The sequence below is a fragment of the Hyphopichia burtonii genome (genome assembly GCF_001661395.1).
Source record: "Hyphopichia burtonii NRRL Y-1933 unplaced genomic scaffold HYPBUscaffold_1, whole genome shotgun sequence".
Taxonomy (NCBI): Eukaryota; Fungi; Ascomycota; class Pichiomycetes; order Serinales; family Debaryomycetaceae; genus Hyphopichia; species Hyphopichia burtonii.
Genome location: NW_017963728.1, coordinates 713814 through 740340, shown reverse-complemented (window position 1 = coordinate 740340; position 26527 = coordinate 713814). Strand labels below are relative to the sequence as shown.

Below are 26527 nucleotides of genomic sequence, written 5' to 3'. Positions count from 1 at the left end.
ACCAGGAAGGGCGTAGGAAAGCGTAGTGCGATTATCGTTTATGTAGAATGTACGGAGGTGTTTTTGCGAATATAATGTCTTTTTTTGCATCCACAAATCACTTTTTGCAGCAAGTCAACCTTTGCAACAGTATCCCTTGCTAATAACATGCCCCAGGTCAAGCCAGTCTCGGTGGGTGAGGTGATAACGGATATCCGGCGGTGCACCCCGGAAATCAGGCTCATACAACAGTACACTAGCAGGGTCTTTGTTCAAGCCCAGCAGGGGTGTTTAGTTTTGCAAAGTCATTTGAAAAACGTCACCTGGCTCATTTACCGCAGAAGTGTGGATGTTCAGGCTTCGGTTGATTTGTTCAAGTACACCTGGGTGGCTTCACATGTTGTAACAGCGTCAGGTTCCTTAATTGTGTTGTATTATCGGTATTTTTTCCTTGCTGGTAATAATCGGTATTTGGCTTCAGAGGTATGGTACTATGTTTCTCTATGGGGAGCCGTATTTACATATCTGCTTGTTTCTTATAAATACATTCAAGTGGCGTTCACCAATTACTCGAAGCTTTCCACACAACCACAATTCATCAACTTTATCACCATTGAAAATTTCCAACTTTTGGCAATCGCCCTCTTGAGTCTAAGTTGTCACAGGGTTTCTCCAGTGAAAGTAGTTCCCTTTACGATTTACTCTTTAATGAATCTCTCAAGCTATTTGTTCGCCGATTTGCTCGGATCGACTTCTTTTGCCCTAACTTTGATGCCCTTTCTTAATTATTTAAAAGAGCCTTTATTGGCTATTGCCAGCTATTTCGAATTGGTGGTATTGGTTCTATTTTTCAAAGATGCAATATTAGACTACAAATTAACCCATTTTGTTCTTTATTCCTTCTTATACGGCTTGAGGTTGGACAACTCTTATGTCAGTAGACATTCCTTTCACAATGTTTTCACTCAGTTCTACTCATTATTGGAATTCCTTCATTGTCCTCCATTCATCCTTATCCAATACCAATCTTGCCAAAGGAAACTACTTTTTTTTTTTCCGATTGATCTTGAACAAAATGATGATAAGTCAAATAAAAATATTACAGATGATACAAGTGTGCTTATAAGCTCATCTCACAAAAGATACAGCTCCTCTTTGAAAACACATAACAGATTAAATTCTTTGGTATTTGATACTTTCCCCGTCATCAATGACCTCATCTCTTAGTACATAGCTAATTTAATTTAAGAAGTCTTTATATTTTTTTCTATATACACTCAATTAACCAAATCTTCCTTCATTCCTTGTAATCTTTCCCATCCTTCAGAATCTTCCCACATAGCTTTACCCTTGGACATCAAAGATCTAACGGTAGTTCTGGCTTTATACCTCCAATCTTTGCAAACTACATCACCAGCATCGTGTTTCCCTGGTAACTCACCTAATGATTCGTATGCAGCAATAAGATCAGAACAAGCTTCAACGGCATCATTCCAAACTGTTTCATCGGTTTCAAGTTCTGTACGTTGTGATACAGCTCTGTATGCCTTTTCATGACATTCAAGAGCTGACCAAGGTCTCCCACGCCATAATTCCACTCTTGATATAAGTCTCCAACATCTAGCAGATGTATTTATCACATTCGGTAACATATTGCAGATAAGATCAATACATGATGATTGATAGTGGGTTAATCTAGCATTTTCCCCTTTAGGATATTCGGTGGAAACTAAAACTTCAACCAATTTTTCTAAAACTGGAATGTCAATGGATAATTCACCTTCAGATTGACTCTTAATCAGTAACACTTCTTTGGCAGCTAATAAGACATCATTCCACTCATTCAATTTAGCTGCCACAATTAAATAGTTTTCATAGATTCTCCATGATTTCTTACCTTCACCAGCACTTCTAATTGCCTTCTTTAAAGCATTGAAGGCAGGTCTGATTTTATCAGTATGAAGCAATGCAGTAGCTAAATTGGAGTATGCATGGGAATTGGTATCGTCAAGCGCAACACATCTTGTGAAAGCTTCTGCTGCTAACTCAAACTGTTGACTTTCTAATCCGCAACAACCATAGAAAAACCAATGCTCATAAGAAAGAGGGTGAACTGTAAGACATTCGTTCATATTCTTGATAGCCAATTCAATATTTTTAGTTAATCCAGAGCTTGGGGGTGGGCTGTAGAAATATCTGGATAATGAAGCCTTAGCTTTATAATATTTCCCAATTTCCCAAGATTTAAGCCATAAATCTGGATCTTGTTTTATATCACCTAATATACTAATGGCTCTTGCGTCTTCAGGATGGCTTTTGATTCTTTCCATAAGAATCTTTTCAGCCTCTGCTTCATTATCAACAGCTGCATAACATAATGCTGCTTCACAAGTCATATTCAAACGTTCATAAATTTCAATGGCAGATCTTAAAACACCAATAGACATATATTTCTCAGCTAATCTTGCATCCATGGCCCATTGAGGCATGAATGGTAATTGGTGAATGAATCTAAGTCTTGATGCAGATGCAGATGTAGCTTGAACTTCTCCATCTTCTTGTGCTTGAGGAATCATTCTTGATTTAATCTTAATTCCAATTTCTTCTACCAAGGAAGTCATTTGTAAAATACCTCTTTCAATAGTTCTGGCCTTATTAGTTTCAAGAACTGATCTTTCCCATAATGCTCTAGCAAAAATTGACCAGTTTGAACTTTTGGTATCTGAATATAAAATTCTAGCCACCAAAGCTCCCAATTCCTCTTCGACTAATGCATTTCCAGATGGAGAAGTTTGCTTAATAGTCCATAATCTTAATAAAAGCTGAACATTATCAAGATCATTTAAAGCAGGTTGTTCGTTTGGATCGAGCTCTCTCAAGTCTTCGGGAATGTCTTCTTGCCTCAATGCTATTGGTAATAATTTTTCCAGTTGTTCGTCTTCGTTACTAATTTCGGCTAAATCATCAAGTTTCAATTTCTTTGAGCTTGGGCCATCATCTTCCATTTCGAGATCATCCAAAGATTCGAATTGAGGACGTTCCAACAAAGTTTCATCATTAAGGTTCAAGCTTTCTGGATTAGAATCTTCGTTTTCTTTTGCAACATCAAATAAAGCAGTTTTGTTACTTTTTGCCAAAACAATTAAAGCAGAAGTATGGAACTTTTGGAACTTTGTTCTTTTCGCTTTAGCACCAGAAAGTACAAAGCTAAGCTCTGACACTTTACGAGCTTTGGCCAAAAAGGGGATTGATAAGTGTTCAGTTCCTGCGTGGATTCCACTTCTGGCACATTCTAAGAAATAAGACAACTGAACATGCTTTTGTAATTCAAGATTATTATCGGAAGCTGGGCATAATGAATTGACTATTGAAGGACTCAACAACAAGGACGACAAAGAAGATAAAACACTGGGTGGTTCATTTAAAACACACAAGTGAACTTGTGAGCATCTTGCTCTCCACCATTGAAGAGAAGATTGGATGGGGTCATCATTCAATGATTCAATAAATTTTGAAGTAACGGTAGCTATATCGTCAATACTAACGTCTTTATTTTTGGCTATTACCGAAAATTTTGATTCAACATTAGACAAACGTTCGAAAATCAATGTTGCAAGAATCAAAAATAAAGGATCCACCATTAAGTCATAAGCAGTTTGACCTTCAAGTGCTAATAGCTTAACACTCTCAAGTTGTAATAATGTTTCGTCAATATCATTGAAAAGCAATTCACGTGAGCTATAATCTATATTTGGGCCTGTCACATTTATCTGGATAAATACTTGTAATAATGAGATGGCAATCAATTGTAAATGAATGGAAGCTAACTCTTCGTTTTGAAAATGGTCTCCAAAGTTTCTTACTACTCGATCCACAAACTCCTTTAGCACCACATCGAGACTTTTGAATGGAAATTCCTTCAATATGTTCTTTGATTCTTCATTCAAGATTAAAGAGGAATAGTCTTGGTTAACAAGTAGTTGAGAAGACTCACCTCTTAATATATACAAGACAGGTTCCTGGATGGATCTCAACTCTGGGGTCGATTCGAAAGCTGTTGTAAATTTTTCTGCTGGAACTAAAAGTACAAGCTGGGACAAAGCTTGTCTTAGGACTTTCTTAACATCCATTTCTGTTCTAATTTGAGGTAAGGCTATTCGTACCAATAGATCTTAAGAAGTCGATTGATTTTTTTTTTTTTTTTTTTTTTTTTTTCATGGATGCGAAGACTTGGAATATCATCGAAGAAGTCAGAAGAAATGCAAATCGACTCTTACAATTGCAGCCTATTGGACCTTCACCTACATTGACATTTGCTATAAGATATTGAGATGTGTATTATGAGATTTATATTGTAGCTTTAGTAATAATGAAACGAATGGTTGTGGCCTTATGAATTGTTTGAGCTACTTCCCCCAAAGAATGAGATACGTTTTTTACTACCTTCCCCATTGGAGCTATCGGTACGTTTATGCTCCCCTGATTTTCTACCTTTAGGCTTTTTAAGAGAGTTCCTTATAGAAATTCTGTTCATTTTAGAACTATTTTCTGGGTTTTCATCGTCAGAAGCAAAATCGATCACCTCTTCTTGGAAGCTGAAATTTGAGGCATTCTGTATAGACGAAATTCTTTTCTTGAACTGGGGCTTTTCAGGAGCTTTCGCTTGTTTATCATCCAAGTCTTTCAAGTCCAATAGGGATGGTTCACTTTCTAGTCTATTGTTAGCATCTCTTTGTTTGGGAAGTGCTAGAGGAGTGGCGCCTGGTGTGCCTGATGCAGAGCTGGAAGAATCTAATCCTACCTCCAAGTCGATCAAATTAGGCTCAGCCTGATTGTTCGGTAATGTAGGAGTATCAAATTTCTTTGGTCTCTGGCCATCGTAAATTGACATATTATTAAACTGATCATGGATATTATTTGCATTTAAATGATTGAATTTATTTTGGCTGTTTAAAGTAGGAACGGCATTCATTGTACCAGGATGAGAAGAAACTTTAGTCATTGGCGATGACTTCAGATTGTTAGTGAAGTCACTCCAAGGGTTTGCGTTCTTTCTTTCGGGAAGTTTGGGTCCTTGAGTGGTATCTTGAGTAAGTTGGTGTTGTTGTTGAGATTGTTGTTGATTTGTAGGTGCTTTTGACGTCATCGGAAATGGATTGGATGATGATGTGTAAGAGTTCGAATTCATAGTTGGGATCATAGGAGCACTGATATATTGGGATTGATTAGGTATAGGCATAGGTCGAGAAACTGAGTTAGGAAAGTTATTCATTTCATTATCGGCTTTCTGAGAAACCTCTTCCTTCAACTGACTTGGTTGAGCCTTAGACAAGTTTTCTTCAGTTAGCTCCTCTTTGCTATGTTGTGCAACTTCGGTGGGAGTATACTCCAATGTTTCTTCTACTTCTTGTTCTTTGTTTTCAATGTCTGGATATTTTTGGGTTTCTTTGTTCAGAGATTCACTTTTTGATAGCTTCATTCTATCCTCATCAGAACTATAAGAAATATCAGTTTTTGCACTGACAACTGAATGGTCTGATTTGACACTTTGATTTGTTTTTTGGGGTTTCGTTGCAGGCGATTTAGTACCACCTGCAAAGATGTCATCAGCCAATCTTTCAGCACTCTTGTCGATCTTAGAATGCAGCTTTTCCCAAGCTTCCTTGGATTCGAATGCAGTAGGAGTCTTCGATCCTTCCCCACTGATCCGAGAACTCTTAGAAGATTTCGAAGAATACTGTGGCACCGGTGATTGCAAACCTGCTGGATTTTCTTGAGATTTTTGAAACTTTTGTTGATTATGTTGTTGTTGTTGTTGTTGTTGTTGTTGTTGCACTTGCTGGTAATACTGGAATTGACTCTGATATACTTGATGTTGATAATTATATTGTTGAAGTTCCTCGGGGTTTAATTTTTTAATCTCGGGACTCAGTAAAATAATCGGTTTCACGGGATATGAAGGTGGTTTAATAGATGGAGCCGGTGATGAAGATGCTGGTGGACTTTCCGACAGCAACTTACTCTTATTCGATATGGTAGTATCATCCCTTGGTCTTTGCGGTGTATCCAATAAGTCCTCTAGAGAAGGATATCTTTCTTCTACATTATCAAGGTTCTCTTCCAACCCTTCCAAATCATCGGAATCTTCTGCGTTGTGTTTTTCATTAAGTTCAAGTTTCTCATCTTGTAATTCTGGGTTTAATGATGGCTGATCTGCAGGCTGCGAGACAGGATATTTATCTTTATAAGGGGAAACCAACGATTGTTCTTGAATAGGGAATTGTGATTGCTGTTGTTGATATGCGAGTGATTGTTCTTGAGTCTGTGGTTGTAGGTTTGGTGCTGCAGCCGCTTGTGCGGGTTGTTGAACTGGAGAAGAATATGCGTAGGTTGGGTTCGATGGATCAGCAGAAGGCACATTTCCGACTAAATTGGTGCTGCTGCTCTTTTGTGACAGAGTTTGGGCGAGTTGTTGGTTTTGTTGTAATTGTTGTTGTTGTTGTTGGTAATAGAATTGTTGTTGTTGAATCAATTCCTGTTGTTTTTGGCGTTGATATTCATGTAATGCATGGAAGTTGTAGGGACCGGCTTTGTAAAAATCTTCAATTTTCAAATCTTTAAAATCTAATTTCATCATAGTAGCAACAAGAATAATAACCTGGATAATATTTGGTCTAAAAATAGGATTCTCTTGTAACATGATGATAATTAAATTTTTCAAGTCACCCGAAAACACAGGTGCTGGTAAAAATTGAAAAGATGCATGAAGAATAGCGATATCACCATTGGCTTCAAAGGGGGTGGTATAGTAACATAATTTATATAAAAAACATCCTAAAGCCCAAATATCTGATTTATCATCGATGGGGAGCCTTCTATATAAATCTATCATTTCAGGAGCTCTATATTGCGGGGTTGTTTGATATAAGATATCATGGGATAAAAATTGGAATTCTTGTTGATCTTTAGGTGGCATCAAAGGAGAACAAGTGGAACCAAAATCACAAAGTTTAAAATCATTATGTGCATCTATAAGAACATTTTCAATTTTTATATCTCTATGGATCAATTTGATCTTATGCATTTCGGATACCCCTATGGAAATATCCAACATTATCTTCAAAATTTCTGGTTCAGTGAGCTTTGTTTTAATCCGATCATTCATATAATCTAATAAAGACTTGTTAGGACAAAGTTCCATCAACACTAATACCTGATAAGTTCCATCTGGCAACCTTTCAGCATGGGAATCGTAGTATTTCACAATATTGCGAGCGTGGCGTAATGTCTTCATTACATCAACCTCTTTCCTTAATTGATTTAATCCATTCTTATCTGGCACAATCACCCTTTTCAAACAAGCTATTTCAGATCCTTCTTCAACTGGCTCAATCTCGACTTTATAAATGTGGGCAAATCCACCTTCAGAAAGATACTTCAAAATTTTGACGTCGTGACTTCCCACCGGGAGCTTTGTACCCTCTGGGAGCTTTGAAAGTTTCCCCATGATCAATCGTAGTTATTCTCAAACAAAAATTAGACTGACTATTTCGCTACTGCAAAGATCGATCTTGAGGTAACTGAATTGGAAAAGGAGGTCAAATGGGATCAATTGAATCAATTAAAGTAATACGAAACCTTTTAAAAACACAGTGAGAGAAAAAAATTTAAAAATTAAGAATGAGAGGCAACGTATTAAACGACAAAAAAAAAATGAGTGAGATCACCAACAATTTTCGTATCATGCTTAGCCCGTTTAGCTCCACCTTATATAAAGTATATTCGATATACTAAGTATGTAAAATATGACAAGCTTATCGTGTGTGCCTGTATCTGTGCAACTGCAAAGATCCGGCATTAGAGGACCAAGGAGATATTGGTACTAAAATCTTGAAGATATCCTTACGGCTACAACAGATCGATAATACATCAATAAATGGAAATGAAAAAAACTTAATATATGCTTTTAGAATCTATATGACAAATGCTAATTTAACCACCGGAACAACTGTCGCTGTGGTTATAGAAAGGGGAACTAGTTTGGTACCCCAGAAAGCTTCATTTTACGATCGTAGACGAGGTATATCAAACACAAACTCTCATCGGATGAAGGCTCTTTGAATTGACGATTATTGCAACACGTTCTCTTTAAGCAATTGTTCCATCTCAGCAAATGAAAAAGGAATAAAAACAACTTCCGTCCCAGAATCATCCTTGGTAAGTGTACACATCTTATGTTCAACGAATTCACCAAGAATTGTTCTGAAGGCATTTTCATGGGATAAGACGAAATTTTCGGTACATGCTGTATAGAACTCTTTGAAACCAATTGCAAATTTTATGTTACCTCTCAAGCTTGAAAGACCTGCTTTATTCTGAGTAGCATGTTTCATAATTTCCATTTGCTTGTTAATCAATAATTGATAAAGTTTTCTAGCATTAGGCGTCAAAGAGGTCAAGACAAATTTAGCACCCTTACTACCAACAAACTTCTTGGATTTACCAACACTAAGAATATCTTTGAAAGATAACTCAATACTATATGGATTGTAGTTGGTCAAATCATGCCAAATAAAGTTGTAGTTTTTCAACCTGAACAGATCCCATAATAAACTGGCATTCACATTATCGACAGAAGAAATAAGCCATATTTCAGGGAGTGAGCATAACTGGGATAACAAGCTTTGTGTCTTTTCATCTCTCAATGATTCCCCGTCGATATTGTGAATTGTCAATATAAGCTTGGGCCTTATAATATTGTTTTTTCCAGTAGGTGGTTCCCTGTTTTGATTCATGAATTCTATCAAGAAAGGAACGGTTTCTGAAACATGCTTTGGAAATTTAAGATTATTTGCCTTCTTCGTTTCTTGTGGGATTAAAGCTGATGCTATATCAAGCATGATGGTCTTCAATTTTGTAGCTGGGTTATAACCATTTACAACTAATATTTCAGGATAGTCATCATCAAAAATCTCCTCGTACCAGTCAATTAAATAATTTTCAACAAAATCGAGTATTAAGTTTATCTTTGAACCAATCCCGTAAAAGTTTAAATTAAAAGATTGAGTGAGCTCGAAGCACCATTGATGATATAACAGTCGGTGTAATTCACAAATGTTGGCCCTTTCTTGTTTTCTCACTAATTCGCTAAGTTTGACGTAAGGTAAAAACTCGTCATACTCGATATGTGGAGCTGATTGACTGAGCGAGCCAGCACTGGCTTTGACTCTAGTGTTATGTTGTTCAAAGTATCCTTCTGACCCTTCAAGGAAAAAGGCTCTTTCGTCAGCTAATTTTCCTTTAAATTTCAACTCGAGATTAGAACGAGGGAAATACTTTTCTACGTATTCTTTATCTATAATTTCTCCATTCTCGTCGAGTTCGGGAATAGGCATGGGAGTGAAACGGGTTTGAAAGTCGTTTTCTTCAAAAGGAACATTATCTTTCTTAGCTTCATTTTCTTGGGTTATTCCGCTCACAACTGGTATTTTGGAATATTTACTATCACCTGTATTATTAAAATTGACTAAAGGAACATTTGCTCTCTTTTGAGGACTTTTCAGCAAGTCCTTTTTCTGAGGACTTTTATTTTCTTGGAAGAAAGCATCATCGTCCATTTGGAAAATACTCTTGACTTGACTAATGACCTTGTCGGCTTTACTTGGTCTTCCCACTCTTCGTTTTTCTTTGATTTCACGGGTCCTTGGACGACCCACCTTTCGAGGACTTATCTCCTCATCAAGCCCTATATCATTTCTCTGCCGTCTCCTAGACCTTGTTGGGCTTGCTTGTAATTCTTCTTCTTCTTCTTCTTCTTCTTCTTCTTCTTCTTCTTCTTCTTCTTCTTCTTCATCTTCCGCATTTTCTTCATCTTCCACATCTTCATCATCCACTTCAACATCCGAATCTTCTTCATCGTCAATGTCTTCCGCTTCATCACTTTCATTTTGGTCTTCGCTCTTGACCTCATCCACAGTAGCCCTTCTTCTAGAGCGTGGTTTAGGTTTAGGTTGAACATCTTTCTTCTTCTCGGCATGTGTTCGCCTTCTTGTCTTAGGTGTTTCAGTATGATCCTCTTCCAATTCAACATCACTTCCATAAGCCCTTATATATTCTTCTTCAGATTCTTCATCTTTATCATTAATTTTAGCGCGTTTTGATTCCCGTATAATTCTTCCTGCTAGTTCACGATCTTGCTCCTCAAGATAATCAAAATCATCCGTCCCATCGTTCATTAGCTGAGAGTAAGCACTAGTGCTTTTAAAAGCTCTCTTTCTTGCTGATTTGTCGAGATCGAAAATACCTCTTCTTTTTGGTGAAGGTAACCCAGCTCTTCCATTTGGCGTCTTGACCGGAGACGGAGCCTTGAAAATAGCAGAAGTACCATTGGCTTCCTCCTGAAGTTCTCTTCTTGGGGATCCTTTTGTAAAATTCATTGTCCCCCTCTTGCTAGGCAGTAGTACTGTTGAATTGGTCATTTCAAGCTGTAACTGCAGCCTCGAGCCAGAGCGCGTAGGCGTATTGAATATAGAGCTTGTCTTTCCAGGAGTGTAAAAAATGGATGAGTTTGGTGATGATGGTCCATTCTCTTTCCTTAGAGGCAGTCTCCTGGTTTCAACCATCTCTTATCAAATATTGTTGAATTGACAGTCAATTGAAGAATTGTTATATATAAAAAGAAAAAAACGATAGAAGTTCAAAAGCGGTTGAAAAATTCAATTGAGATGCACGGATGTTTTATCTACATCAACCTCTTCGCTTTTTTTTTTTTTCTTTTTTTACTGAAATCAAGCTTATGGTAAATACCATAATCCATAATAAGCATTTCAGAATAGTTCAATAGGTATTTGGGAGACAATGTTGTCATTCTGTCCGTACTGTGCGAATATGTTGTTGATTGGTCTGGGTGACGATGGCTGTAACAGATTTTATTGTCCTACTTGTCCCTACGAGTTTAAAATTAATGGAGTTCTGATGTACGATAGAAAGAAATTGGCTAGAAAAGAGGTTGATGATGTATTGGGAGGTGAAGGAGCATGGGAGAATGTTGATCAAACCGCAGCACAATGTCCTATTGACTCTTGTGGTAATAATAAAGCATACTTTTTCCAATTACAAATTAGGTCTGCGGATGAACCAATGACCACCTTTTATAAGTGTGTTAAGTGCTCTCATCAATGGAGAGAGAATTAAATACCATTTTGCATTCAAGATCTGGGTTTCCTATTGGTTTGGTGGTTCCCTATTGGTTTTACTGTACTATAGCTTTAAAAAAAATCAACTAGATTTTTGTATATAATAATTATAATATATTGAATTAATGATTTACGTTATTTACATTTTTTGCTAGGGAGCAGTAGACTGGAGATTAAAACCAAACCAATTAGACGAATTGGTTTTCAATTCCTCAGCAACTTGATCTACTCTATTATAATCTATCAAGACTCCCGTTTTGTAGTAGATGCTTTCTTGGCTGGACGTTTTAGATTCCGATGGAACTTTCTCTGGTGCTTCAGATATCGAAAGTTTCCCAGTAAAGGAAACCCTAGCCATGGATACTTCGAAAGAATTGAAACTTGAATGAACAAAAGAGCAATCAAGATATTTTGATCTTATTTTGTTGGGTTTGTGAATTCGGTTCAATCTCGGGCGGGACTTTCTTTGTACAGATGAGATCTTTGGCGATGGAGACCAGGTTTCCTGAGTCTTTCTAGATTTAGAAGATTTGCTGGAAGATGAAGAACTGGAATTCATATGGTAATCAGATTGGGCTCTCGTATCCAATGAAGAATCAGTATAGTCACTGCCGATATCTGAATTGTTCAATGGACCATTGAAATATTTATTGTATTTACGCTGTTGTTCTTCAATAAATATCTTGAATTTTTCTTCCCTACGGCCTTCAATGAATTTGGGCAACTTGCGATCTTTTCGTTCTTGCTTCGAAAGTCCCCGATCACCAACACCTAAAAGTTGTAATTTGTCATGCATGTATTCCCTGATGGAACCACCCAGGCGAGTGAGAATTCCTTTAACAAAGTCTTCCTCATTTTGGCATTGTGAAATGCTCCATCTATTCACTGTCGTTACTGGCCGAGTAAGATTCAAATTTGGTATGGATCCCCATTCAACTTGTTTCTTGAGATCATACGAGAATGAAGACGATAAGCATACCGAACCAAAGACTCGCGACATTGAAAACCCATTTATCCAGGTATTCTTTGATTCTGTGCATGGGTACACTTGTTTAGGTGTGAAAAGGGATATGAATTCCTTTATTTCTGAATATGACGAGTGTCTAGAAAACACAAGTTTTATATCAGCAGGTAAAAGTTCTTGAGTATTTTTAGGTAGAATCCAATCACGATTTCTGAAATGATAGATTTGATTTCCCATTGCAGTTTCATCTCGAAGCAAAAGATTGTGTTCTTTCTCAGATGAACTTAGAGTACCAAGCAGTAGGGGCACAAATGACGCAACATAATCTCTGATATTGAAATCAATGCATTGCTTTATCCTGACAGAAAATTTTGGTTTGAACTTAATCTGACAATCGTCTGGAAATTTCCCACAAGCATGAAATACTTTCATTTTTTCAGCCAGAATATCTTGTCTATAAGTTCTAGTAGGCTTCTGTCCTGCTTCTTCGAGTAATTTCATGCGATTCCCATTTTTCAGTGACGTATGTAGCTCACCTTGTGTTAAATCTGCTATACTAGCCCAACATTCATCAAACCCAAGCGTGTTATCTGTGAAGAAAAATTGAACATCGGGGTCATCAGAGGGATAAAGGCTAATTAATTTTGCAGCTGCTTCCATACCATCTTCATTGGATAACATTTCTATAAAAGGTTCTCCTCTATAAGCAAAAGTCGAATCAAAGTAAATATTGTCTAAAGTTCTCAAAGAGGTAGTATATGGATAAAGATATGAATTTTTTCTCAAAGATGAAGTCCACCAATCTTCAGCTCTTATGTCACCAGTAAATAGAATTGACTTACCGTTTCCAGTCAAAAGAACCATACTAGACCCTGCGCAGTGATACGAAGGAATCAAAACAATATTGATCTTGTTTCCATGGATAAGAAAATTATATTGCCGGTTGAACTCTAGTGGTCGAAGTAGATGTACAATATCGGAATATTTAATATCATCGGAAATGATTTTTTTCGTCATTTCACTGCAATAAACAACACTATTAAAAGATTTGTTTGTCAAGCCCACCAAGTGGTCAGAATGGGAATGAGTCAAAATGAATATATCAGACAGAGTATTAAACTTATCGATGCTAATGCTTGGAAACTCCTCGATAGAGCCATGGAAAGTATTTCCAGTCACTAGCATTGCAGTTTAGTCTTCTTAGGGTAACTTTCAAATGACAAAGTGATATCAGGGTCCACCAGATCAAAAGAAAGCCTTCTTGTCTGGTTGAGATGGTGACGCGTTTGATCTGTCTAAGCTTATTTTTTTTTTTTTTTTGTAGTTGGTCTGCGCAATTACGACAGTGAAAAATTCTAATATATTAATCTATGCAAAATTAAGGTTCTAAATCAACATACCGTAGTATTCAGCACGATGGTACTTCAAGTATAAGTCCTCCCATTGCACAATGAACCTATCAGAAATCGGAAGAAGCAAGAGGCCACTCACACTTAGGCTGTCAACCCTAGCAAGGGATTCAATATAGATGATGCTAGTTTTGCAAAGACCGAAGTATTTCATACCAAATAAAATATATGCAAGAGGCACACTAGTACCAGGCCCGTTTAAAAGTAATACCGATGGTAATTGGGGTAATGCCCTAAGTGTACGGATGGTTTCGTAAAAGGATAGAAGAGTACTTTTAATAGACAGGATGATAGACTCACCAACACTTCTTGCTCTTGGGAGCGATGCATAGGAAGCCTTATAGTGTGAACTCAGTAAATTAGCTTCTTCGAATGCTTTCCCTTTCTCAAGAGAGGTAGTATCACCAGAAGAGACCACCCATGTTCTGCTGAAGTTCGACATGTCAACATTAGATAAGATACGAAGCATTTCTCCAGTATGTCCACCTGAACCAAGTAATATCATTATATTTGCTCCTTTGACGGATAATGGAACATCAGAAAGAGACTTAGCATTTTTGGAAAAGAGCGGCTGTTCAGAAAAAGAGCCTACCGCAGGAAGCACGGCTATCAACCTAATGATTGCCACGAATAAAGGAAATAGAAGGAGCGCGACCTTCAAGCACAATTTTGTCTCGTAGTTCATGATGTGGGTATCGCTGGAAGGAAAAGAACAAGAAGTAATAAAGTGTGTTGATCCATAACACTCTGGAAATTTTGATGTTTGTTTTGAGAATGAAGTCGCGAAAAACGACTTAGTGCTATTTACATCGTTATATATTAAGTATTCTATTATATGATATATACTGTAATATGATATATACTATGACCATTACTTCTTCTCAGCCAACTGCTTCAACACCTTGAGTACAACCAAGCCTATCTTTTTATGTTCTTCATTTGTTCTACCCAATGGTTTAAGATTTCCCCAAGTCACTCTAACAGGGTATTTATTATCAAGTAATAAAAGACCAGCTTTTTTATTATCTTTATTCAACCCGTTGTTTCGAATAGCTTGAGCGAAGCTTTCTGCTGATTTTCTGCTTGTAAAAGAAATAAATCCACATTTTGCATTATGCACAATGGTCATATTTTTCGTTTTACCAAACTTATGACAGTAGTCGGATATTGTGTATTGAGGAACGTCAGCATTTATTCCAAAAATGAAAAAGGAGGTAACACTTGGATCTGACGGTTCCTTTAGCAGCCCACCGAAGGGAAGTTTGGATAAGATTTTAGATACATCCACGTTCTTAATATCACTGGTTTCTGACTTTTTATTTAGATTCGATTTTTTATTGAGCTTGGATTCAGTGGCATTTAGCTTTTCAGCTAGCTTTGTAAGTATGTCTCGGGCCTTAGCGCAATTTTCAGATTCATCTTCTTTTTTCAATCGTGATTCCATTTTATCTGCCATGATCGCCTTAACTTCCCTATTGGATGAAGACCCTTGTTCGATAGCTAATGTATTATCTATTCCTGCCATCTTCAAAGCAGCGTCTCTCAATTCCAACGGAATCAAGTAGGCGATATCTAGCATGCAAGATTGACAACAGTTCTTCGATCTAGCACATGTTTGACAAATGATTGTTTTCTTTGATTTATTACCGGAATCTCTAGTGTTCCAACGGAATACGGTGAATGGTCGAGTGCAAAGCTTGCACTCTTCTCCAAATGGCTGCCTGATCATCTTGATATGCTTATCAGGACCACAGCATCTCTCACATACTGCTGGAAACTCATCTATTTCAGACATGGTGGTGAGGTTGACGTCTACTTACAAATGAAGTCATCTCGATAGTCTTAAATATTTTGCTCAAAAAAAAAAAAAAAAAAAAAAACCGACAGATGCTCATCTTAGCCTTCTACTGCAACCATAGATATCATCTGCGTTCTGTTGTTTCGCCGTCTCCAAGGAGATTCTACAAATGAATGTGTGGATCTATACCCGTATATTGCAAAAGTCTATAAATGATAATAACACAAGTTAAAACTACGAGAACTGTTAGTATTTCGTCTTTTTCATGATATTCCGTTCCAGTATAATACAACTCGAGAAAACTTGGTGATTTGTCAGTGTTAAAAAGCTCTGATTTATTTTTATTCCACATGGTGTTTCAGGTGAAGAAATTCGTAGTTGTTATAAATTGTTCATCCTTAAACCCCCAAGTCTCGAGTCTGCAAAATATAATCTGGTATCGGTATATGATTTGAACATACCCATTAAAAGTCTTCAGTAGCACCACTATACAATCGTAGAATGGTACAGCAACACACAAGCATAGAATGGCATGGCGTATTAGTGAAAAAATTGGGTTTGAAAAAAGAACTGGAAGTAACTGGGTATTTATAGAGTCGCGAGGAGAAAGAAAAATTCTCTTCAATGGAAGGGGGGTTACCCGATCTTCTACGGTAAGTTAGGTTCAAAAGGTCTATTAGTCTATATTTTGCAGCTATTTACAAGAATTAGTTAACCTTTTAATAGAGAGATTCAAATCGTGCAGTTTCAAAAGATTCATTACGTTTTCGAGCTTAGTCACCACGTCAATGTCATCAGTCAAGTTCAAAAACATTTTTGCATCCAAAACGGTTTCTGTAGTGGAAGTGAAGACGAAATCGTCTTTAGACCAACCAACGTAACCATCCATACCTCTCTTTATTGCAAACAGATAGATCAAGTCTAAATCATTTAAGATTTTGGTTTTCAATGCATTCAATGATTGTGCGGATAATGGTGAAATGTTGTTTACTTTTATAATGGATCTGATTATTTGCAATCTCTTTGAAATATCGTCTCGGTATAGGTTCAAACTTTCAACATCAAATGGCAGGTCGTCAGTTTGTAGATCGGTTTCAGTGATTCTATAGGAAATTTCAGGCTTTGAGCGGATGAAATAGTCAACTAAAACTCTTTCAGTTATATCCGAAGGGAATAATTCTAGGAAAGTGGTAGATAATAAATTTGATATTATTGAAGGAACTTGTTTATAGGGAGTTTCGAAGATCAAGCGATATGAATCGGCCGCTATGTTTCTGATATCCTCGTCATCGTCGCTCAAAGAGTTGTGGATAATACAAATGGCTCTTGCGGAATATAAATTAAACTTTCCTTGTTTAATGGAGATGACACCAAATTGAGTGATTGCGTGTACAGCGGAATATCGAATTGTAAAGGGAGTTGAATCTTCAATGAAATTTTCACAAAGATCCAAGAATTGATTGGTATTTTCGGATCCCATTTGAGCCACTACCGGGCCTAAAGCATCTAGAGCCCTAGAATTAACATCTTCACTATAGGCTTTGGATGTGAAAGAATACAATGTATTAATTGCATTTTCATGTTTTTGGAAAGATATGTTTTTTGTAGAAAAGACTTGTACTAAACCCAAAGCATGTGAGCGAATGTGGCTCCAACAATCTTTATTATTAACGAGATTCCATAACTCATCCATCAAGGTTGGCGTATTGGAGTTATTGATAAGCATGTCAATGTTTTCATTGCAAAAATTTATGGCTACTAGCTGCACTTCATATTCATCAACACATGAAAACAATAGAGCTATCAAGTCTATAATCTCATCGCACATATTCATCTTCTTATAACCATTCAATAATACTGATGTCAAGGAGCTTAACGTTAAGCGCCTGCTACCGTTTAACCGATCATGAGCATTGGCTGATAGGAGACTTCCAATAATAAAGTTACCTATAATATTCAAGAGAACATGGGGCATTCTTTCTGGCTCGCTATCTTCGGATAATTCGTGAAGGATCTCCACGTATGTCTTGGAGGTAACCCATGAAAACGTTGTCAGGTACATCAAAAACAAAGTAACTTTTGAGCAAATCTGTCCCTTGAAATCTGAATCAACACAATGGTTTGGAAGTCTTGTTTTAATTCTTCTTATTATTTCCAAAATTGCTAATAAGTTCCCATGAGCTTTATTAAATGATTTGCAACTATCTTCGCATTCGCTCATTAATTTCCTGGCAGTGTTTAATAAAGCATTTGGGTGTAATATCGAAGCTAACAGTCTTGCAGCCATTTCCCGGACTTTCCAATAATTGTTACCTAAGCAATTATCCATCAAAAGATTTTCAAAACGAGACGTCTCATCAGTACCAGAGCTCTCCAATCTCGATATTATAGTCAATATAGGGAATATTACCTCGAACTTATCGGACTTTCCATCATTATTATTCACTGCCTCATGGAGAAGATCATATAATATGTTATCAACACCGTCATATTTGGCAAAAAATGATCTGGCTGGAGTTGAAGGTAAAAAGTCACCTAGTTTCTTTGTACCGAAAACTCTATTCTGCAATGCTGTGAATAACATCATAGCACAATTCCTGATTGCCCAGGTGGCATTATTAAAGTTGAATAATGTCAATTTAAGGGCCTCTTTGACATAAACATTACTTCTGTTGGCTAACTGAGAATCAATGAATATATGTTTCATACAATTAAAGGCATGAACTTGAGGTATATCCATTTTCTCATCTGCATTTGGAATATACTCTAATTGAGCAATATGAAGTAGATTTTTGAATGTCATATCCATCGATGATGACAATGATTCGCCCATCACTTTTTCAGCAGTAAGAACACCAGTAATGAGATATGGTAAGCCGCCAGATCTTCTCGAGATGTACTGACTTTTTGATTGAATTAACTCAATACTTGATATTAACCAAGAAGAAGGATAATTTTTCAAAGAATCTGTTCTTAAGAAAATTTCACATACTGATACAAATGTTGGGTAAATTGATGAGAAGGCACCTCTGTGACTTACAGAAGACAATTGATCCATAATTATGTTTGCACTTTTGATAAAGAAGTTATCGGCTAATTTTGTGGAGTTGGACTTTGAGCAGAAGCATGCCTGTAGTATAGTTCCCAAGAGGGTTGTTGACTCTTTTACTGCTTTCCAACTAAATCGAAGTCTAATGCGATCTTCTGAAGTCATTGAAAATTCTTCATCTTCAGCATCAACTCCACTGTTACTTGCTGAATCCTTTGAATTTGAAAGAGTTGGTTTTGTTATATCCCAAAGAATCAGAACTTTCTCTATAATCATTTCGAATACTTTGAGTTTGAAAGATTCTTCGGAATAGCATTGTGAGATATCAACATTTTCTAAGATTAATCTAATGGCCGTAAAAATACCATGGACTCTCTCTGGTTTCGTTAAAGATGACGTATTGGACTCTAGTAATTTTATACCGGAGTCTAATTTCTCAATGAGGAGATTTAAAATACTATTCAATTTATCATATTGGCCAGTTGATTCGTATAATTGAGTGAAAAATTGGAAAATTTTAGCACCTCCTTCACTTTTCCGACCTTTTAAATCATACAAAATATTTAAAGACTTTTCAATGATGGATTCGATTTGATTTTCATCACCAATTGTTGTAAGAAGCTTTTCATGGGGACAATCTAATAATAGGAGAGCACTTGAATTTCTTATGTCTTCATAGTTATTAGTTATATTATTAAATAATAGCTGGATTAATTCTGGGGTATAGATGTTAACTGTGATCGGACGAATTTTTGAATTATCAGTATTATTTTCCTTCCTCTTACGGGCCTTAACAGTTTTGATTTTTTGATCGCTTCTATCTTTACCATCCAAGCCTAATTCGACAAAGACGTTGAGTAGTTGTAGAGAAAGAGCTAATTGACAATATGAAGATGCAGGTCGTATTGACATGGTTATAACTTTCAAAACATGTTCCAAAAATATACGACCACTATCGATCAAGGTTAATTTATCTTGATTTTTATCTTTGGTCTTTGAAATTGACAGGCAAGAATCATTAATTCTAATGATAAAATGTCTCAAGAGCGACACGAAATCGTTTCGTATTTCTATAGACTCTGATTCTTTCAAGAAAATTTCGATAACTGAATAATTAACAATTATATCGTAGATGAAACGAGGTACAATCTGAGAACTTTTATTAGAACCAATCAATATTGAGAAAGCACCAAGTCTAAATTTTTCATTTTGATGAGTGAGGAATTGAAGTAAAGTATTCGAAGGAATAATCGACAAATCAGAAGTAGAATCACTGAATGGATTTGAAATTACCGATAAATTCATACCTATTTGAATAAGTCCTGTAATTATTTCGATATCTGTTTCAGATAATTTGGAAGGATCGATTTTGAAATTTTTGGTAATAAAACAATTATATGAATTTGGATAACAATTGAATAGTTGGGGCATCAAGTAAATCAAGATATTTTTACGAAGTTTTGAATTTAATAACCCATCCATTATTAAATTATTCCACATATTAACCCATTTTTCTACCTTGTTTTCATTGTGAAAAGTATTATTTTGAAATATCGATACAAAAGCTTTAGATGCCGAGTTGGCAAGTGCATTAGACCACATTATATTAATACAATTGCGAACGAATTGAGGGTGTTTGACGTATATGCTATCAGATTGGGGTAATTCTTTCACCAAAGCTTCCACCAAAAAGTAAGTGTTCTTTGAAGTCAACGACAACTCCATTGACTTATCAATCCAATAAGTCATGATTTCAAACCAATCTTCCCACGCACGGAATGATTTCACGTATTGGATAAGCTTGGATAACAAAGAAGTCAATGAGTTTGCTAGAGGATTCAAACCCTCTTGCAAAAAATCAGATATATATTCAAATAACTCATTTAGGTTCTCCCTCGATATAACATTTAACGATTCGGAAACCTCTTCGCTAAGTTTATTCAATTGAGTGCAACGAACCAACCAAATGGAAAAAGTATCACTGGCCATAACGCGTGAAGTATCCAATCCTTTGGAGTATAGCAAGGATGACAATACATACGGATATAACCTTTTCAAAGAATCCACTGACTCAAACTGTTGGGGTTTCGTTTGGATTAGAAATTTTTTCACAACTTCAAGCTCTGATTTTTGCAACAAAGACTCAGCTGATCCGCTGGCAGACGACTCGCCATGTCGGCTGGCTATGATATCCAAGACTTGTTTATGCATTAATGTTGTTTCCACTTCCAGCACCGTAAACTATCTTCGAGTTAGCTAGCACCAATCCTTCTTATCTCCTGGCCTCCGTCAAAGACTGCCCTATACTAATGGTGATGGATTAAAAATTTTGTGAGAGGTCTTCGCGATTACCGGGGGCACGGGTCTTGTCCGCTCCCAAAACTGAAAATTAAGGGAGAAAAGAACAAAGGCAGACAAAAATAAGATGTAGGCTGTAAGCAAGAATCTCATAAAGGATTTCAAAGATATAAAGCTTTTAGGTTAACACAATAGGCATTATCACTGGAGTATTTATAAACCACTCCAAATCCTCTCGTTCTTCCAGGGCCCTTTTTCTTTCCTTTGTCTATCGCTCGTTACATATTTAACACCATGGCTTACTCTAGTAAACGTTTATACGAGATTTACTACTACCACTTTCCTCATTATATGTTAACCAAGAATGAATCGCTTTCATTGCATCTTTTCCTTCTTTCGTTTGCCTTTTTTGTTGGTTACGGTCTTTATTCCTATGTCCCTTCTCAAATAGTGTTCTTCGTATCCCGGGCTTACTACTATTTGTTTGGCGAAACTGCTATTGGCTCTGCTGCTCCGATCACTTCCAGTAGCGTTTTCAGTTAATGGCCCCTTGTTGCGGTTTGCTAATTTGGCGTTGGTCAATTTGGTTTCAGGCCATTCTAAACCCTTCAGTTCTACTAATAATATTTCATACGGGCACGTTATGTTCATTTTCTATTTGATCTTGTCCCCTTCACGCGATGACTCGCCATTTTCTATATATGTTTTCTATATATGGTTTCTTTTTCTACATAGCAGTGGCCTTCCACTTGTATATTATGTGTATTTAATACCAAGTACAACCTTTTGACCTTAAAATGCTAATCGTTATATTGTTCAGGGCCTACCACGAGAGACTCTCTGGATCTTTTTTTTTTTTTTTTTTTTTTTTTTTTTTTTTTTTTGTTTTTTTAGTTTTACGCGCAGCCAAAAAGAATAAACAAACAGTATCTCCGGAATCAGCACGTCTTCCTAGGAGCTGTTTCTTCTTTAAAGACCACTACTCCATTGATATCTCCAGGAAACTCTACTGAGTCAAAGCACCGTCCAGTCAGTCTACAGATTGCAAATGAGGAGGTCCGTACCCAATGCTCCTTTCAAACCACCGCGTCTATTGAGTTCTGGCTCATCGGCGGCTAGTGCTAACAATCCAAGTTCAACATCCACCAAAGAGGTCGGCTACGTTGGTGTATCTCGTTCAAACGGTCCAGGTGCTAGGGTGGCTTCACAGCCAGGCTCAAATCCGAAAAGGCCGAAGTTGGCCAGGATTTCAAATACTGTTTTGCAGTCATCAGCTTCGGAGAAGCCATTGCTAATGTCCCTGTCTTCCAAATACTACGTTGTTCAGTGGAGAAAGTATACTAATAAGAAGAATAAATCATGGGACGGTGACGGCTATATTGCGGTGAGCTCCTCCGGAATCACTTTGAAAGGCGATACCCACGGAAACGGGAATCACAAATTGATGGGGAAAACTTCTAATTCTAACATAGACGGGCTAATTAAATTTGGCTCCTATGAAGCAGAGGTTGATTACGAGATCACCTCAAAAGACGAACTAGTGTCCCTTCAATCCTTTCAACCCGCGTCTTCGTCTTCTAGAACTTCTTCCCTTAGTGAAAACGATTCTATAATACCCGTTTCCCAAACTGCTGCTCGTCCGTATAAGAAACTCCAAACGTCGTTGACGTCTCGTCTTTCTTCTTCAACCAGTTCCGCTCTTACAGAATCAAGGAAAAGAGCTCCCCTATATGAGACCACATCAGAGGATGCCTTTGTGCTTCCTCCTCCTCCTGATTCGTCAAACTACGTTGACGTGGTTGTTGATCCCCTTATTTCAAAGCATTTGCGACCTCATCAGCGTGAAGGTATCATTTTCTTGTATGAGTGCTTATCAGGTTTTAGAAACTATAAAGGAAATGGGGCTTTGTTATGTGATGAAATGTCTTTAGGTAAAACCCTAATGACTATTTCGTTGATTTGGACTTTGCTAAAACAAAACCCTGATCCAGTTAGTAAATCTCCCATTATTAAAAAGGTGTTGATTGCATGTCCAGTAACTCTCATTGATAATTGGCGGAAAGAGTTTAAAAAATGGCTTGATTTGAACAGAATTGGAATACTCGCCCTAAATAATAAACCGGGTAGTTCAACTTCGAAAGATAAACAGGATATTATCAGTTTTGGTAAAACAAAAGTTTATCAAGTTCTTATAATGAGTTATGAAAAAATACTAACCTGTCAGGATGAATTGAAAACTGTTCCGTTTGATTTATTAATCTGCGATGAAGGTCATCGGTTAAAAAATAGTACTAATAAAGTCATCAAGGCTTTTAATACAAATATCAAAATTGATCGGAAAATCTTACTAACTGGTACCCCCATTCAAAACGATTTGGTTGAGTTTTATAATATAATTAATTTTGTGAATCCAAATATTTTGGGGAGTTTCCAATCGTTTCAAAAAAATTTCATAAATCCAATTGAAAGATCTCGAGATATCAATTGTAAAAATAAAGATACAATCAAAAGAGGTGAAGATGCTTCAGAACAACTAATTAGTTTAACTAAAAACTTTATGTTACGAAGAACAGCAAGTAGTATCTCCAATTATTTACCAAATAAGACTGACTTGATTCTTTTTTGCCCTCCTACTGATTTACAGTTGAAATTGTTCAATTATATTATAAAGACTAAAAACTTTAATGCTTTAATTAATGAGGTGAATTCGAATCCAAATAATTCACTTTCCTTGATAACTCTATTCAAAAAAATTTGCAACTCACCGTCGTTAATTGAAAATGATAAGTTATTTCGAAACTTAATTGAAGCTGATGATGAAAGACAAAGCTTAAATATAGACATTGGTAAGTTGAAGTCTAACTTCACAAGCTCCAAAATTAATTTGTTAATTCCGTTATTGATTGAATTCAAAAGTTTGAATTTGAAAACCGTTTTAGTTTCAAATTATACTCAAACTTTGGATTTATTACAATCAGTAATTCAAAAATTAAACATTACTTTTTCACGCTTAGATGGATCCACACCGAATAAGGTTCGTGATTCGCTAGTTTCTACATTCAATAAGTCCCCCGATATTTCAGTTTTCTTGTTATCAGCAAAGTCAGGAGGTGTGGGATTAAACTTAATTGGGGCTTCGAGGTTGGTCTTATTTGATAACGATTGGAACCCTTCCGTGGATTTACAGGCAATGGCTCGAATTCATCGTGATGGCCAGACAAAACCTGTATTTATTTATAGGATCTTTACTACTGGGTGCATTGATGAAAAAATCCTTCAACGTCAATTGATGAAAAACAATTTGAGTGATAAATTCCTCGATGGTAAGACTGATTCAAAGCTGAATTCCTTCGACATTGTCGATTTGAAGGATTTGTTCACTGTCAATGACTCAACTACTAGTAATACCCATGATTTGCTTGAATGTCAATGTAATGGGGATGGTAACAACTTACAGGATATTATATTAGATAGTGACTCAGAGGAACTGGATGTTGAGGGTAATCCGTCAGGCTGGATAAGTGCTTTAGATTATAAACAAGTGGATGAAGAACCAAAAAGAAAAAAACTCAGCATTAGGAATGCTTTGGCTGAATATCAACACTTTGATCCGAAAAGTTTGAACCGAGCCAGAACTATCAAGACAGGTGATGATGTAATTGATAAAATTTTACAAAATAAAAATACCGCTCCAATTTCATTCCTTCTTACTAAATTTAGCTCAGGAAAACCTACCGAAATTGAATCATAATCGTTAGTTCAATGAAAAAAAAAATCTTTTAAAATTGCATTAGTCTATAAATAGTTGTATAAATAGAAGTTATAATGAAGTTACGAGATTATAATTAATTTCCTTGCATTTTCTTAATTCTAGCTTCAGCCGCTCTTGCTCTTTGTTCTCGCATTAATCTCATCTTCTGTGCATCGGTCAATCCACTTGTTTCTGAAACTTGACTTAATACTTTGTTAGGACCTCCACCTAATGTACCACTTGATGATATAGAAGGTTGCTTTAATTCAAGTTCTGTCTTCTTGGCCAATTCTTCTTCGTGTAATTTCTTCTTTTCTGAAGCTTCTAATTCTTTGGCTTGCTCTTCTTCTTTCAAAAATTCTTCCTTGGATTTGGGGTTACCAACTTTTGCTGATCCCCAATCGCAAAAGTCTTCACCTAAGCTGAATCTGGAGGTTTGAAAGACCTTCCTTGTATTATAGTCTGCACTTAATTCGCAAGCTGTTCGACCAAATTCGTTGGTGATTGTAGGATCACTCTTCAAGTTTATCAATAATACTTGTACCATGTGATGAAGCCCATGGGCGGCTGCGTAATGCAATGGAGTTGGGTTATGCTTGTATTTGAATTCTGGGACGAACGTAAAGTTAGGTGACAATTTATTCTTTTTCATGTAATTTATCAACATTGGTGCTCTCGATTTTTTTAATAGATTAATCAATTCTATCGAATGCTTAGCCTCGGGCGAAGAATCTTCCTCCGCTTCAGGTGTGGAAGATTTTGAAGGAGTACCTTGTCTCTTAGATTTGTTTAATCCTTCTCGTTCATTTTGCAATTTCTTGCTTAACTTTTCATTAGATTTAGGTATGTCCACGATACTTAAATATGATAGATGAACCCAGGCTTTTTTCAATTCTGACTTAGTGGCTCTTTTAGTTGTAAACGGAAAGCTTCTTATTCTAGGATCTTCATTTTTTAAAATTGAACCATCATAACCGACTAATATTTTCCTGTTAGAGGCACCATTAGCTCTAATATAAATTGTCTCACAGTTTTGCAAATAACCCTTCCAAGAATCTAAAAGCTCTCTTACTTCATGAATCAATGCTTGTTCGTTATATCTACGTATACTAGAACCAGCAGAGTTTGCTTTACCTCTAGCATTATCACTGGCACTTTGAGATCCACCTTGCTTTCTTCTAACAGTATATCTATGGAAAGTTTTCGAGTCCATTACTTCAACTGCTTGTTCTTGTTTGGACTCTTTGGCATTTGCATTTCCTTTGATGTTTTTACGAACATGGGATATAATTGCCCCAGCAAAATGACCACCTCCAATCATAAATAGAGCCAGGTATTTTGAATTTATTGGTTTCTTTGAGTATGAAAGAATTGTGGACTTGGGATCTGTTAATAAATCTTTTTCAGGGAAGAATGACTTATAGACACCAAATGCTTTATCTTGGGGTAAGAAAGGGGAGCTAAAGAGAATGAATGGACTCTTTGTATTTAAGTAACTTATAGGATTTTCTTCATTGTTGTCTTGATGTAACTTGTCTTGCACTGAAAGTTTTTCGAAGATTACATCTAGTTTATTATCCATTTTATCTTGAAATTCTTCATCCAGTTCTTCATCTGAAGATGAATCATCTGTCCCTGAGAGACTTTCTATCGACTGTTCTTCCAAAAGTTTGTCAAACTCTTGCTCACTAACTGGTGGCGAACCGTCAATGTTTCTCTTCAAATTGAATTTATGCAAATCTGACTTATAATGAGACCTTTTAGAGTCAATGGATGAATCACCAGGAAACTTGATCAGGCAAGTTGAGCATTCATTACTATTAGAAATCTTCTTTTCTTCAATTCGTTTGAGATCAGGGCTGTTAAATGGAGATTCTGCTGCTGGAAGTTGTTGCGATTGGATTTGAGTAGTCGAGGAATCAAAGTACATCAAATTCAAAGATTCGAAAACATTTTGCGGTAAGTCATAGAGATAGCAGTCATCTCTATCTAATTGAGCTAACTTATCCATCGTATATCTCGAGCGGCCGATCTTATTGCTGTGTGACTAAAAGGTTTCGATAGTCTAAATTTTTTCAATTCTT

General features: G+C 36.5%; 10 protein-coding genes across 10 annotated transcripts; 2 read left to right on the top strand and 8 right to left on the bottom strand.

Moving 5' to 3' along the window:
- Positions 1–1256: 1256 nt before the first annotated feature.
- On the bottom strand, positions 1257–4109 carry HYPBUDRAFT_154638 (tetratricopeptide repeat-containing protein; the record flags this gene model as incomplete). The annotated part of the gene is made up of 1 exon (XM_020222053.1): positions 1257–4109. One exon carries the CDS (start codon positions 4107–4109, stop codon positions 1257–1259), a length of 2853 nt encoding a protein of 950 aa, XP_020078662.1.
- Positions 4110–4172: 63 nt separating this feature from the next.
- On the bottom strand, positions 4173–7608 carry AKL1 (serine/threonine protein kinase). Its single transcript, XM_020220428.1, has one exon. It carries the CDS (start codon positions 7484–7486, stop codon positions 4370–4372), a length of 3117 nt encoding a protein of 1038 aa, XP_020078661.1. The 5' UTR covers positions 7487–7608; the 3' UTR covers positions 4173–4369.
- Positions 7609–7944: 336 nt separating this feature from the next.
- HYPBUDRAFT_151295 (origin recognition complex subunit 2) lies at positions 7945–10627 on the bottom strand. Its single transcript, XM_020220427.1, has one exon. The coding sequence runs from the start codon at positions 10599–10601 to the stop codon at positions 8109–8111; it is 2493 nt and encodes an 830-aa protein (XP_020078660.1). The 5' UTR covers positions 10602–10627; the 3' UTR covers positions 7945–8108.
- A 159-nt stretch (positions 10628–10786) lies between these two features.
- Positions 10787–11257, top strand: RPC11 (DNA-directed RNA polymerase III core subunit). The gene has a single exon (XM_020220426.1). It carries the CDS (start codon positions 10867–10869, stop codon positions 11170–11172), a length of 306 nt encoding a protein of 101 aa, XP_020078659.1. The 5' UTR covers positions 10787–10866; the 3' UTR covers positions 11173–11257.
- Positions 11258–11325: 68 nt separating this feature from the next.
- Positions 11326–13323, bottom strand: PSO2 (Pso2p; the record flags this gene model as incomplete). The annotated part of the gene is made up of 1 exon (XM_020218250.1): positions 11326–13323. The coding sequence occupies one exon, from the start codon at positions 13321–13323 to the stop codon at positions 11326–11328; it is 1998 nt and encodes a 665-aa protein (XP_020078658.1).
- Positions 13324–13524: 201 nt separating this feature from the next.
- HYPBUDRAFT_102150 (N-acetylglucosaminyldiphosphodolichol N-acetylglucosaminyltransferase anchoring subunit) lies at positions 13525–14232 on the bottom strand (the record flags this gene model as incomplete). Its single annotated transcript, XM_020218179.1, has 1 exon — positions 13525–14232. The coding sequence occupies one exon, from the start codon at positions 14230–14232 to the stop codon at positions 13525–13527; it is 708 nt and encodes a 235-aa protein (XP_020078657.1).
- A 162-nt stretch (positions 14233–14394) lies between these two features.
- On the bottom strand, positions 14395–15357 carry HYPBUDRAFT_151292 (uncharacterized protein). The gene has a single exon (XM_020220425.1). It carries the CDS (start codon positions 15340–15342, stop codon positions 14419–14421), a length of 924 nt encoding a protein of 307 aa, XP_020078656.1. The 5' UTR covers positions 15343–15357; the 3' UTR covers positions 14395–14418.
- A 665-nt stretch (positions 15358–16022) lies between these two features.
- HYPBUDRAFT_151291 (tRNA methylation protein) lies at positions 16023–18805 on the bottom strand. Its single transcript, XM_020220424.1, has one exon. The coding sequence runs from the start codon at positions 18668–18670 to the stop codon at positions 16040–16042; it is 2631 nt and encodes an 876-aa protein (XP_020078655.1). The 5' UTR covers positions 18671–18805; the 3' UTR covers positions 16023–16039.
- A 2064-nt stretch (positions 18806–20869) lies between these two features.
- RDH54 (DNA-dependent ATPase) lies at positions 20870–24446 on the top strand (the record flags this gene model as incomplete). The annotated part of the gene is made up of 2 exons (XM_020223845.1): positions 20870–21144; positions 21791–24446. The coding sequence occupies exons 1-2, from the start codon at positions 20987–20989 to the stop codon at positions 24441–24443; spliced, it is 2811 nt and encodes a 936-aa protein (XP_020078654.1). The 5' UTR covers positions 20870–20986.
- A 91-nt stretch (positions 24447–24537) lies between these two features.
- HYPBUDRAFT_154630 (uncharacterized protein) lies at positions 24538–26454 on the bottom strand (the record flags this gene model as incomplete). The annotated part of the gene is made up of 1 exon (XM_020222052.1): positions 24538–26454. The coding sequence occupies one exon, from the start codon at positions 26452–26454 to the stop codon at positions 24538–24540; it is 1917 nt and encodes a 638-aa protein (XP_020078653.1).
- Positions 26455–26527: the final 73 nt, after the last annotated feature.

Bases quoted from the DNA above. Each gene is read 5' to 3' on its own strand.
- AKL1 (XM_020220428.1), bottom strand. From the start codon at position 7,486: ATGGGGAAACTTTCAAAGCTCCCAGAGGGTACAAAGCTCCCGGTGGGA.
- HYPBUDRAFT_151295 (XM_020220427.1), bottom strand. From the start codon at position 10,601: ATGGTTGAAACCAGGAGACTGCCTCTAAGGAAAGAGAATGGACCATCA.
- RPC11 (XM_020220426.1), top strand. From the start codon at position 10,867: ATGTTGTTGATTGGTCTGGGTGACGATGGCTGTAACAGATTTTATTGT.
- HYPBUDRAFT_151292 (XM_020220425.1), bottom strand. From the start codon at position 15,342: ATGTCTGAAATAGATGAGTTTCCAGCAGTATGTGAGAGATGCTGTGGT.
- HYPBUDRAFT_151291 (XM_020220424.1), bottom strand. From the start codon at position 18,670: ATGATTATAGAGAAAGTTCTGATTCTTTGGGATATAACAAAACCAACT.